The sequence below is a fragment of the Gopherus flavomarginatus genome, chromosome 20, assembly GCF_025201925.1.
Source record: "Gopherus flavomarginatus isolate rGopFla2 chromosome 20, rGopFla2.mat.asm, whole genome shotgun sequence".
NCBI classification, from domain to species: Eukaryota; Metazoa; Chordata; order Testudines; family Testudinidae; genus Gopherus; species Gopherus flavomarginatus.
In genome coordinates, this window is record NC_066636.1 from 4,536,276 (window position 1) to 4,549,834 (window position 13,559).

Below are 13,559 nucleotides of genomic sequence, written 5' to 3' on the forward strand. Positions count from 1 at the left end.
TTACAGCTGCTGTGGCAGTTGGGACTGAGTGCCTGACCTTGTTTCCTTGATTGCCTTTGATTGGCCTTCCCCAGTCTGACTCATGAGGGGGTGGGACTGACCTAGGCAAGCAGGCTTTAAAAGCCAGAGGCAGAGTAACCAGGGGAGTTTGACAGAAGGAGGTTTATGCTGGTTAGGAAGACCTACAACACCTGTGTAGAACTGATGAATGAAATTGTTTTTAATTGTTCATAAGTAAAGTTTTATGAATGAAACAACATTCATTCATAAAACCGGTTACCCCAAGAACTGGCTAATTGACAATGAAGATGCTTGTTAAGAGCCATAGCTGTTCAGTCAGCTGCCTTTGTAAGTTTCACTCAGTCCAATTCCTATTTAAATCACTGAGACTTGCGCTGTTTCAGTATTGTAACTTCTGTTCACCATTTATTACACTCACTTGCATTGTAACTTCTGTTCAGTGTTTGCCATTCACTGCACTTGTCTATATTGTAACTTCTGTTCACTGTTTGCCATATTGTAATTCAAACCCCATTTTAAAACACTCACTCCATTTTGTAAAAGCTTCCTCCAACCATCATTGTTGCAAACCCTGCTGTAATCTTAGTTTAGATGTGTGACTGAGGTGTGTATGGATGATGGAATCAACCTTCAGCCCCAGCCTGTCCTGATGAAATAGTTCAAACCTCACCGACTGAAGATGCAGACAAGAGCCCTAACAAAGTAAGAAGTGTCCACCCTAAAAAGAAAAGGTAGACTAGAAGGAAGATCAAAGCCAGGTCCCAGGCTGAAAGTCAGGCCTGCAATTGACGGGTGATCAATCACCAAATCCAGAGGCAGCTTGACACAGAAAGACCTAGGGCTTGGCTACGCTGGAGAGTTGCAGCGCTGGTGGTGGCTTTACAGCGCTGTAACTTACTCCCCGTCCACACTGACAAGGCACATACAGCGCTGTATCTCCCTGGCTACAGCACTGGTTGTACTCCACCTCGACGAGAGGAATAAAGAGAACAGCACGGGGGTGCCAGTGTAAATAGTGATTAATCTTACTACGCTGTAACTGACTTCTGGAGCCCTCCCATAATGCTTTTAAGTAAAGATAACACTCTTTGTTTTGTTGTGATGCCTCCGTTTGTTTTGTTGTGAATTCAGGGCTCCAGCAGCTGCTTATCTAAAACACAAACACAGCTCGTTTGCAGTGAATGAGCAGAGGCAGGGAGATCCCTTTGGAAGGCCCACAGCTAGTGTTTGCTTGAGGAGAGAAGCAGCACGGCAGGTGGGAGGGGTGGGGGTCCGTTTGGAGCAGCTGCTTATCTAGTCTGTGAGGAAAAAAACAAAGAGGGCTGTTAGCATTTAGTGAATGTGAGAGGGATGGGGAAAGGGGTCAGAACTTGCAAGGCAGGGAGCTGATACAGTATCAGCTCCAAAAAATCCACTCTCTCTCTCTCCCCCACGCTTCCTGTCACACTCCCTCCCGACTTTTGAAAAGCTCGTTGCAGCCACTTGAACGCTGGGATAGCTGCCCATAATGCACCGCTCCCAATGCTGCTGCAGATGCTGCAAATGTGGCCACACTGCAGCGCTTTCCCTACTCAGCTGTACGAAAACAGCTGTAACTGCCAGTGCTGCATACCTGCAAGTGTAGCCAATAGACTCTGGGTTCCAACTAAAGCCTACAAAAAGGATGGGTGAGATGGAAGACTTTGGAGGGTAACATTCTGCTGCCAACATAGAAGGGCATCTGTCATAAACAGATAGCTAAGGGTTAATGTCTCTTTCACCTGGAAAGGAGTAACCTGAAACACCTGACCAGAGGACCAATCAGGAAACAAGACTTTTTCAAATCTGGGTGGAGGGAAGTTTGTGAGTGAGTCCTTTGTTCTTGTCTTGTGCCTGTCTCTCTCTCGGCTATGAGAGGATTTCTGTCTCTTGCTTTTTAATCTTCTGTTTCCAAGTTGTAAGTACAAATATAGTAAGGCAGTAAGGTTTATATTGTTTTCTTTTGTATTTACATGTGTGTAGTTGCTGGAGTGTTTTGAATTGTATTCTTTTTGAATAAGGCTGTTCATTCATATTTCTTTTAAGCAATTAACCCTGTATTTGTCACCTTAATACAGAGAGACCATTTTTATGTATTTTTCTTTCTTTTTACATAAAGCTTTCTTTTTAAGACCTGTTGGAGTTTTTCTTTAGTGGGGAACTCCAGGGAATTGAGTCTGTGCTCACCAGGGAATTGGTGGGAGGAAGAAGTCAGGGGGAAATCTGTGTGTGTTAGATTTACTAGCCTGACTTTGCATACCCTCTGGGTGAAGAGGGAAGTGCTTGTGTTTCCAGGACTGGAAATAGGAGAGGGTGGAGTCCCTCTGTTTAGATTCACGGAGCTTGCTTCTGTGTATCTCTCCAGGAACCCAGGGAGGGAACACCTGGAGGGGGGAAGGGAAATGGTTTATTCCCCTTTGTTGTGAGACTCAAGGAATTTGGGTCTCGGGGCCCCCAGGGAAGGTTTTTGGGGGGACCAGAGTGCCCCAAAACACTCTAATTTTTTGGGTGGTGGCAGCTTTACCAGGTCCAAGCTGGTAACTAAGTTTGGAGGGTTTCATGCTAACCCCTATATTTTGGACGCTAAGGTCCAAATCTGGGAATAGGTTATGACAGCATCGGTGTCTGCCCAACAGAGACCTAGTTCGTCCTTGTGCCCGGCTTTCCTGGTCAGTTAGCCGCCACAAGCTATGAACCCAAGCTGCAAAATCAAGCCACGAACTCAAGCTATCTTCAGGACTGTGCAGCAGCTGCAGAACATCTGATGGATGTGTGTGTGTATGAATGTGTGTGTGTGTGTCTATATTAGGTATAATGTGTGTGTATAAGGATTAAGATATTAGTTATTGGTCATAAATCAAATTGCTATCATAATAAATGTGGCATCTTTGTCTTGCTCCCTGAAAAGATCCTGTGTAGTTTTGTCTGCATAACACCTGTGCCTGTAGCCAAATAGAGCGCCTGAGCATGGATTTCTACCCAGATCCTGGTGTGGTTTTGCAGGGACTGTAACTTGCAATTTCCACTTACTGATATCCAGGCTGGGGGGGCAGGGAGGCATCCAATGTGAAAGGTGCCTACTGGTGGAATCTCTCAGGCAGCAGGTGGCAGAGCTACAGGAGGAGATGGCTAGGTTGAGGAGCATCCAAATCCATGACAATTCCTGGACAGTGTCCATGTGGAGACAGCTGAGGTAGCTGTCCCAGTACACAGGACTGCTGACGCACCACTGGTGGAGGCAGAGATGGCTCAGGGTGGACACTGGCAGCTGGTTACTTCTGGCAGCAGGCAGTGCACTCACTATCCCTGCTCCAAACCCTCCCGCCATGATAATAGGTAACCGTTATGCTCTTCTTGATACAGGAGAGAAGGAATCACCCCCTACAATAAAGGAGGAGAAGCCTCATACCCCTAAGACTGGGAGGTCTGCTGCCACCTCTGCGAATAGGAAACATAGGGTAGTGGTGGTCAGAGACTCTCTGCTGAGGAGGACGGAGGCGCCCATCTGTCGCCCTGACGTTTCATGTCAGGAGGTTTGCTGCCTGCCAGGGGCTGTATCCGAGACGTTACAGAGGCATTGTCGAGGATTATCCAGCCCTCTGACTACTACCCCATGCTACTCATCCATATGGGCACAAATGATACTGCAAGGTGTGACACTGAGCGGATCAAGAGTGACTACAGGGCTCCGGGAGTACGGGTTAAGGAGTTTGGAGCGCAGGTGGTATTCTCTTCGATTCTTCCTGTCAAACGTAGGGGCCCGGGCAGAGACAGATACATCATGGAGGTGAATGCCTGGCTGCGAAGATGGTGTCGCCAGGAGGGGTTTGGCTTCCTCGACCATGGGATGCTATTCGAGGAAGGACTGCTAGGCAGAGACGGCGTTCACCTTTCGAGGAGGGGAAAGACCCTATTGGACACAGACTGGCTTTTGCCATGTGACTTGTACACTTCCTTTGTTCCAAACACAAGCTTCACAGCACATGGCATGGAAAAGCCTTAGAGTTCTCTGTCCACAGGCCTGCCCCTACAGGCCTTGCTGCCTCATAAGTGTATCCCCTGGCTCCTTTCAATGGGTTCATTGTACAGCTGATGACCTCTGATGGGCCATTGACCAGGCATGGCAGTGCTGATGCCAATCTGTGATACAAATATATAAACAAGATTGTCATACTTGGCAGATCATAACGTTTTCACAGATACCTTACACAGCTTCTCTGGCACAATTCATTGCAATTTTATAATATTGGTGTCAATAATATCACAAACTGTTCTGAATATTCCATACAGCATCACAACATGTTCATGGATTTTAAGGCCATAGGTGGGCAGATTTAATACTACAAATAATAAATAATAATGAGTAACAGCCTGCTTTAAACAGCTGCTCTCACGACACTTGACAAAGGACAGCAGCAGTGTTATCCCCATTTTCCAGATGGGGAAACTGAGGCACAAGTGGGGAGGTGATTTGGTCCAGGTCGCCCAGGAGCAAGAAAGATCAATGAACCTGATTCGACCACGGAGACTCATCCACTCCAACAGATTGCAAAGCTGGCTATAAGCCAACTGCACCCACTCGCAGGCCAAGAAGTCAAGGACCTTTCTGTGCTGGCCTCGGCCATTGACACTGTGACACTCTGTACCTCAGCGAAGCACCTGGAACCCCCATACTCACCACTGTGATAGAATTATGATGTCTTGTGTACAAAGTCTGCCCTGTGAGGTATCATTTTGTAAGGCTTGAGCTGCTGAACAATAATACCCTGTTGGATTGTATGTGCTGACATTGTATGTGGAGTTATGAAGTATTGCTACATGTGCTACTGAAATACATTGTGAGGTTGGCAACACCCACAACCAGCCTTTCAGTTACAATAGAGAAGTGCCTGATGGCATTAATGGCCCATCAGGAAAAGAATCCACTATCCCAGCGAGCCCCAGCTGACCTTCAACCACTCCAATGCCAGGGTCACGCTGACAATCCACACAGGGGGCGGGTACCCCGCGGCCACGGTGCGGTGGCCGGACGAGGCGGGCAGGGATGTCACAGCAAAAGATGCCACGGAGCAGCAGGTCGATGAACAGGGGCTGTGCCACATCACCAGCTGGGTCACGGTGCTGCCTGCGACCCACAGTGCCAGGCTAACCTTCATGTTGACCCCTCGTGTGCTGGGGGCACCAATCACCCGGCCACTGAGCCTGCAGCTGAGCCCAGGTGAGGCAGGGAGGGGAGACCTGGATTTCAGCCCCCAGGGGCAGCTCAGTCCTGAGGACCTGAAAAAGAGTGGGGGCAGGAAGCCCAATGGGGGTGGGGGAGCCCCATCTATTCCTCCCCAGTCTATTTCCCCCAGTGGTAAATCTGCCCTGCTGATGCAATTGGGCTCCCGCCCCTTTCTCTTGAGCATTCGCCCCAGCTGTCTTCAGGGCACGACCCCTGCACTACATCACAGCCCCATCCTCTCTCTCTGTTGTAGGATTCCTGGGTCCCCCGGCCTTCTGCCTTGGGGTCTGTCTGGCTGTCATCTGTGCCACCAGCCTCTTCATCATCCTGCTGGCTGTTGCGTTTCTCTACCACCTCTGCCAGAGCCCGGCTGGATCCCGCTCCTGGAGGAAGGCTGAGGACGAGGAGGAGCAGAAAGAGATCTCCTGCCCAATCCCAGCCGGCCCCACTGGCCACCAGCTGCCAGCCGGGGCCAAGTCCTAGGGATCGGCTGGGGCAGAGCTAGAGCCACCTTGAGCAAAATCTAGCACCACCTGGGCTCAGTCATCTTCCAGCAACCGAGCCCCAGGGGAGCCAGGACAACCCCACTGCCCCAGCTCTACCATCCAGCCATGCCCCTCCGCCTGGTGCCCTTGACCTGGCCAAGAGCTGAGAGACCCACATCATCCTCTAGCAGCATCACCATGGGGTCTCCAGCCTTCACTCCAGCCACAGCCTCCGTTTTCCATCAAGGACCCCTGACGCAACACACCCTTCTCTTCTCCTTCTCCCCCACCCCCTGCAGCTGGATTCTGACCCATTGACTCCAGTGAAGCTACAGATGATTAACCTCAGCTGGGATCTGACCACAGGCTGCACCCCTGATCTTTATATGGGCTGTCGGATAGGCTGGGCCAAGGCCACGAAGTGCTGTGAAGATAACGACCGGTCACTATTCTGTGAGGTGGGATGTGCTCACGGCAGCATGCACAGCTGAGATGCGCTACAGTGTTTGGTACTCGTCGCAGTCCCTGTGTGCTGGAGGCCTCCCGCCCGGGCCCATCATGCTGCTCTCATCTAGCCGGGAGGTGCCGAAGGTGGGGAGCACAGGTCATCACCCGCCAGGACAGACGGAGCCTCCTAGCCAGTCGGAGCGGCAGAAAGTGCCACGCGTGGCCCTTGGGATGTGAGAGCCCAGCGTCAGTGAGGAATCCCGGGGTGCTCCTGGACTATGGGCTGGACTCGTTGGGGGGGGACGTGAACCTTCAATCAAAGGCAGCTGCTGCAGACTGCGAACGTCCCTGAGTGCTCTCCTCTGCCCACCTTGCTCAGGTTCAGCGCCAGCCAGCTGCTCCCATCCCACAGCTGATCTCGCCTGGCACGGGGCCATCGGGGGGGTGCGGCTGTGGGTGGGTGCGATGAAGGACAGGTCGAGCTGGGTGTTACCTGCTGGTTGCTGGCGCTTGAGTCTGTGGTGTCTGACCAGTTCCCCCAGTAGCTGCTTGTAGGATTCTCTCCAGTGTGGGGCAGCAGGGGCAGAAGGCTGGACGGCCGGACTGGGACAGATACAGAGACACAGGATTATTTCTCCCCAGCAGGAGGCAGCAGTAACAGACATTCTCTGTCTCCTTCCCTTGCACCTTCTGTAAAATACCAGCCACCATCTCCCTTCTATTCTCACCCATCCCCATGTTTTACCAGCAGCTCAGAAGAAAGAGCTAATTTCCATGCTCCCCCTGCCCTGTTCCCAGCTGTCTGGTTGAGACCTGCACCACAATCAACTCTCCTTCCCACCCAGGCCCTGGGGCTGGAGAATCAGCAGCTCCTGGACCAGCCCCAGTAGGAAACCTCTGGTGTATTTCTGCAGGTGAGCAGCTTGCCCAGCCGCGTTGGTAGCATTCAGGGTCTGGAACGAATCACACCTGGGATAGATTGGCTGGGACTGGGAAGGGTTTTCCCTCTTCCTCTGTAGCATGGATCACCTGGGTGTGGCAAAGCAGCCCGTTCCCACCTCTTTTTGTGACCCAGCCCCCAGTTAGGTCACAATTTCATCCCACCCCCTTTAGTCCCCTTGGCCTTAGGAAAAGATCTTCAGCCTCGGCTCTAGGCCCCATGGTCCTGGCCCTTCTCCAGTTTCACACCACCTCCCCCATGGCTGGCAGGGGAACCCGCTGGCTGCACTGGGCACCAGGCCAAGGACCCTAAGGCTGGGCAGCAGAATTCAGTCCACCAGACCTTTTGCTGTGACCTCCCTAGACTTCCTCCCACCCAGCCACCCTCAGCCCTTCTCCCCATGTCCTCGCGAGTCTCCCACTTCTTTCAGGGCCGGGGATCCCCCAGTAAATCTCCAACATGTAATTCTCAATCCAGAGCCAACGCCCTCCCTGCACTCTAATACCGGCCAGCGACTGCAGAGCCCCTTTGCCATCCCACCTTCCTCGGATTATAATCCTCTCCCCAGCTAGGGTCCATCACCGTGGGGCCCATCCTCCAGGTGAGCCCCTCTGTGCACTGGTCTGTGAAGGGTTGGGTGTTTTAACCCTTCGGGCACTGAGCCGTGCTCCCAACCTCCACGTAGTTCTTTCTCTGGGAATTTCCTAGGGTTTTTTCTTTTCATTATTAAAAAGTCCCACCAAGCGCGAGGCTGTTCCCCGGGCGACATGTCGACTGATCTGAAGATCGGCAGGATTAACTTCAAACAGTTTTTAAAAATTAAACATTTAAAGGGCTGTTCCTCGGTGCCCCAGCACAGCAGAAAGCCACCAGAGCCCCCCGGCCGGATACAGCTGGGTTTATAGCTGCTTTGTGTCTCCAGCTGCCGAATCTGGCCCTCAATGCGCAGTTGACTCTCTGGTTTAGGGGGATGTGTTGCAGAGCGGAGCTCTGTGGAGTGGATGGAGGGAACTGTCCCTGAGTCACCGTATCACTTTGTCTTTAAGGGGGGCTCCTGCCTCAGCTTCCCCAGCACGGCTGCCTCGCCACACACAGGAGCCTGGATTTCTGAGAGCAGTGACAGATGGGCCAATACTGGCGTTAGCTCTCAGCCTGAAGAAGTCCCCTGGCTACCGGGGCTACACCCAGACGGCCTCCCCGGCCCAGCGCCCGCACTCTTCCTCGCCAGAGGCTGCAGCTGGAGGAATTGCCACAGCGCCAAGAGCCCAGCCAGCTGCTTGTGAGCAAGCTCCGTGTGAGGTAACCTGACAACCCATAAAGGACGCCACAGACTCACGTGCCTGGGAAAAGCTCCCTGGAGCTGAGCTCCACTCCAGTCTGGGGCTGGTCAGTGTCAGTCCTTCCAACCCCACCTCTGGGTTTTCCCCGTGGCTCCTGGCTCAGAACCAGAAGCCAGGCTGGGCCTGGTCTCACCCGTCTGCAGTGCAGGTCAGCAGCCACATGTGCCCCTCTCCACAGGACCGAATTCTGGAGATGCTGGATTCCAGGGGAGTAATAATCGCTGTGGCGGTTTGAAGAGGCTGCCCTGATTCCCGGCAGAACCTCCCCATTCGCATTGCTCCCTTCCGGCTCTCCAGGCATCCGGTCTAAGGGGTCTCACTTGAGGAGCTCACGGCGGGAAACAGGGTGTGTGTGTCTGGGGGCCGAAGACCTAGTCCTGGAGGCACTGAGTCAGCAGGGCAGGGAGGACGCTAGAGGAGGGAGTCTCTAGGGCTGGCACAGTAATGGGAATACTGGTTAAAGGGGCTGTTTGAAGGCCCAGGCCTGACTCCACGACCCCCTGTAAATTTCCTAATCGGTTTTCTGAATTAAAATGACTTTACAAACGGGGCCGTTTAAGAAATTTTGCCCCTGGCATGAAACGATCTGACAGGAATGATGCTGGGAACATTCCCGCTGTGGGGGATGTATTGAAATCTCATGCACTGGGTGGGCCAGTAGGAATCTGGCAGTGACCAAGACACAGGATGGCTTGGTGTTCCCCTGTTACAGATGGGGAAACTGAGGCACAGAGGTGGACATGCTGCATCTGAGGTGCACAGAGGGTATGTGGCAGAACAAGGATTTCAACCCAGGACTCCTGAGTCCCAGCCATTAATCACTAGGCACCGTTCCCTGCCGCCTGGAACAGCCACAAAGACTTTCCTCGTCCCTTGGCTGCACTTTCCCATTCTGTTCATAGGAAAAGGTAACTGGGAATGTCACTCATGGCATCGTACTGGGATAATGGCAAACCCTTGCGCATCACAGCCGGAGTGAGCTCCTCCCCCAGCCGGCATTCCCACCCCCTTCCCCACAGTTCCCCCCACAGGGCCAGGCTGGGGCTGGAGGATTCGGGAGCTCCCGCGAGGCTGACAGTCCCACCCAGCTGCCCACAGCACCCCCTGCTGGGAGAGGCGAGGCTCTCACACCCTAAATCTCACTAACCCCTGTGTTTTTCCCCCCTGCAGTACAGTCAGCACCAGACGTGGTAGCTCATTTCGGGGGGGACGTCACCCTGAGCTGCCTCTTCCCGTCCCAGCCCGGGATGAACCTCCAGCGTCTGACCCTCACCTGGCAGAAGGAGCGGGCGGGGGCAGAGGCCCTGGTGGTTCATAGTTACTATTATGGGAAGGATCAGCTGGCAAGACAGGACGAGGCTTATAGGAGCCGGACCCGGCTGGATCCAGAGGGGCTGGCTCGGGGCGATGCGTCCCTGACACTGAGGGGCGTCCGCACCCAGGATGAGGGCGTCTACCACTGCCACGTCACCTCGGAGCTGGGCAAGACGTCTGAACACAGGGAGCTGAGAGTGGCAGGTGAGTGCTGGGGCTGCTGCATCCCAGGATGGGCCTGGCTAATACACAGCAGCTCCTTGGACCTGGTAGTGACTGCAGCCTGCGTGGCTCTGTGTCCCCGCCCCAGTCGCTGCCACCTGTGTGGCTCCGTGTCCCCCTCAAGTGGTCACAGCCTGTGTGGCACCATGTTCCTATCTAGTGGCCGCAGGCTGCATGATTCTGGGTCCCTCTTTAGTGGTTGCAGGCTACATGGCGCTTTATTAGCCTCCTCGCTGTCAGAATTCCCTGCGAGACCTCTTTCCACCCGGCTTCCCAAGAACTCAGTTCCACGCCACACTTCGTCCCTCGAGTGTTTTTAATCTGGCTCACGGTAATGCGACACTGATCTGAGCTGCTTCAAATGCAGGGGGTTGATGTGGGATTTGTCTTGGCTCTAGCGTCCCTAAGAAGCTTGTTTTTGTTATAGACTTTTACCGATTGCATCTCATTTACACTACACTGCGTCCGACTTTACAATTGGCTGGTTACTTAGCAGGAACCAGTCCCTGAGCTGCACGCTCTGCCTACGTTTCGATTTCCTCTTTCCCTCATCTCTCCATTCCTAACGTATCCTGTCCCTTGTTAGCTGGTTCACAGTACATAGGTCCTGAAGTGTTCTCCCTCGTCTCTTAGCTGGCTCAGACATTCTGTCTTTTCAGCCTGCTGACCTCTTGACTCATCTTCTTTAGCATAAATGTTGTGTTTCCAGCCTCATGAGTCATTTGCCCCCTAATCCTGTCTTCCAAAGCATCATTGGGGGATCTACAACCCATCCTGGACAATGCTCTCTCACTTTCACAGACCCTGGGTGGCAGGCCAGTCCTTGCCCACAGACAACCTGCTAACCTGAAGCATATTCTCACCAGTAACTGCACACCGCACCATAGTAACTAACTCAGGAACCAATCCATGCAACAAACCTTGATGCCAGCTCTGCCCACATATCTACACCAGCAACACCATCACAGGACCTAACCAGATCAGCCACACCATCACCGGTTCATTCACCTGCACGTCCACCAATGTAATATACACCATCATATGCCAGCAATGCCCCTCTGCTATGTACATTGGCCAAACTGGACAGTCCCTATGGAAAAGGATAAATGGACACAAATCAGATATTCGGAATGGCAATATAAAAAAACCTGTAGGAGAACACTTGAATCTCCCTGGACACACAGTAGCAGATTTAAAGGCAGCCATCCTGCAGCAAAAAAACTTCAGGAGCACACTTCAAAGAGAAACTGCTGAGCTTCAGTTCATCTGCAAATTTGACGCCATCAGCTCAGGATTAAACAAAGCCTGTGAATGGCTTGCCAACTACAAAAGCAGTTTCTCCTCCCTTGGTGTTCATACCTCAACTGCTAGAAGAGGGCCTCATCCTCCCTGATTGAACTAACCTCCTTATCTCCAGACTGATTCTTGCCTGCGTATTTATACCTGCCTCTGGAAATTTCCATTACATGCGTCTGATGAAGTGGGTATTCATGCACGAAAGCTCATGCTCCAATATGTTTATTAGTCTATAAGGTGCCACAGGACTCTTTGCTGCTTTTACAGATCCAGACTAACACGGCTACCCCTCTGACACTTTCCAAAGGATGAGGCCTCATGTCAGGTCAGGTCTCAGCTACACTCGCACTGTTGAGTCACTGCGGCTGGTTCTTTAGCTCAGGCAGCTGCCGCTCAGGGGGTTACACCCAAAGGTCATTGGTTCAAGCCCCAGACACAACCTGACGTTGTTCTCTTTTTAAAATGTCTTCCCTGCAGATGAAGTCGGCTGCTGTCTTCCCTGCTGCTTGGTGCTAACCTGTTATTTCCTGCAGCTGACTCTATCGCAGGGGTTCTCAAACTTCATTGCACCGCGACCCCCTTCCAACAACAAAGGTTGCCACACGACCCAGGAGCGGGGACGGAATCCTGGGCCCGCTCGAGCCCCACTGCCCCCAGTGTGGGGGCCAAAACCGAAGCCCAAGGGCTTCAGCCCCAGGTAAGGGGCCTGTAACCTGATCCCCACCTCCAGGGCTTCAGCTTTGGCCCCAGGCCCCAGCAAGTCTAAGCCAGCCCTGGCAACCCCATTAAAATAGGATCATAACCCACTTTGGGGTCCCGACCCACAGTTTGAGAACCACTGCAGTGTCGGGTTAATCCCACATGCTGGGAGGGTGAATCCTGGAGCTGGAGCCCTCTGAGCGTGGCTGGAATCTCTCTGCGCTGAGGCTGCCCTGTATGTCCCAGCTGTGAATTGCTGAGAGCTCCTTCGGTGACCCCAGTGTGAGCCCTGCTCCAGAGCAGACTCAATCCAGATTCACAACTCAGGGCAGGACCCAGCCTGTGGGGCCCAATTCTGAGCCCCCTCCCTAAATCCACCCCCATGTTTCTTCCCTCCAGCCCCGTTCAGCGAGCCCCAGCTGACCTTCAGCCTCTCCAGCGCTGGGGTCACACTGACCGTCCACACAGGGGGCGGGTACCCCGCGGCCACGGTGCGGTGGCTGGACAAGGCAGGCAGGGACGTCACAGCAGAAGGTGCCACGGAGCAGCAGGTGGATGAACAGGGGCTTTACCACATCACCAGCTGGGTCACGGTGCCGCCTGCGACCCACAGCCCCAGGCTGACCTTCATATTAACCCCTCGTGTGCTGGGGGCACCAATCACCCGGCCACTGAGCCTGCAGCTGAGCCCAGGTGAGGCAGGGAGGGGAGATCTGGATTTCAGCCCCCAGGGGCAGCTCAGCCCTGGGAACCCTGAAAGAGACTGGGGGCAGGAAGCCCAATGGGGTGGGGGAGCCCCATCTATTCCCCCCCCCGTCTTATACCCCCCAATGGTAAATCCATCCAGCCAATGTGATTGGGCCACCGCCCCTTTGAGCATTTGCCCCAGCTGTCGTCAGCCGTGGCCCCTGCAGTACGTCATGGTCTAATCCCCTCTCTCTGTTGTAGGACTCCTGGGTCCCCCGGCCTCCTGCCTTGAGATCCGCCTGGCTGTCGTCTGTGCCGCCTGCCTCTTCATCGTCCCGCTGGCTGTTGCGTTTCTCTACCATCTCCGCCAGGGCCTGGCTGGATCCCGCTCTTGGAGGAAGGCTGAGGAGGAGGAGGAGAAACAGAAAGAGATCTCCTGCCCAATCCCAGCCAGCCCCACTGGCCACGAGCAGCCAGCCGGGCCTGAGGCCTTGGGGATCTTTGGGGGAGAGCTGGAGCCACCACGAGCAAGATCTAGCACCACCCAGGCTCCATCATCTCCTGGCAACTGAGCCCCAGAGGAGTTAGGACTCTTCGGAGTCCCTGCGTGCTGGAGGCTTCCCGCCCTGGCCCATTGCGCTGCTCTTGTCTAGCCAGGAGGTGCCGAAGGTGCAAAGCACAGGTCATCACCCGCCAGGACAGACGGAATCTCCTAGCTAGCTGGAGATGGCAGAAAGTGCCACGTGTGGCCTTGAGATGTGAGAGCCCAGTATTAGCAAGGGATCCCGGGGCATTTCTGGACTATGGGCTGGACTGGCCGGTGGGGGACGTGAACCTTCAATCAAAGGCGGCTGCTCTGGGCTGCG

General features: G+C 53.7%; 1 protein-coding gene across 1 annotated transcript; it reads left to right on the top strand.

The window, feature by feature from the left end:
• Positions 1–9,217: 9,217 nt before the first annotated feature.
• Positions 9,218–13,265, top strand: LOC127038381 (CD276 antigen-like). Its single transcript, XM_050930958.1, has 4 exons — positions 9,218–9,383; positions 9,646–9,993; positions 12,406–12,699; positions 12,955–13,265. The coding sequence occupies exons 2-4, from the start codon at positions 9,723–9,725 to the stop codon at positions 13,263–13,265; spliced, it is 876 nt and encodes a 291-aa protein (XP_050786915.1). The 5' UTR covers positions 9,218–9,383; positions 9,646–9,722.
• The last annotated feature ends 294 nt before the right edge of the window (positions 13,266–13,559 follow it).

Bases quoted from the DNA above. Each gene is read 5' to 3' on its own strand.
- LOC127038381 (XM_050930958.1), top strand. From the start codon at position 9,723: ATGAACCTCCAGCGTCTGACCCTCACCTGGCAGAAGGAGCGGGCGGGG. The intron at 9,994-12,405 runs GTGAGTGCTGGG...TCTTCCCTCCAG, and splicing joins CAGGGAGCTGAGAGTGGCAG to CCCCGTTCAGCGAGCCCCAG. The intron at 12,700-12,954 runs GTGAGGCAGGGA...TCTCTGTTGTAG, and splicing joins GAGCCTGCAGCTGAGCCCAG to GACTCCTGGGTCCCCCGGCC.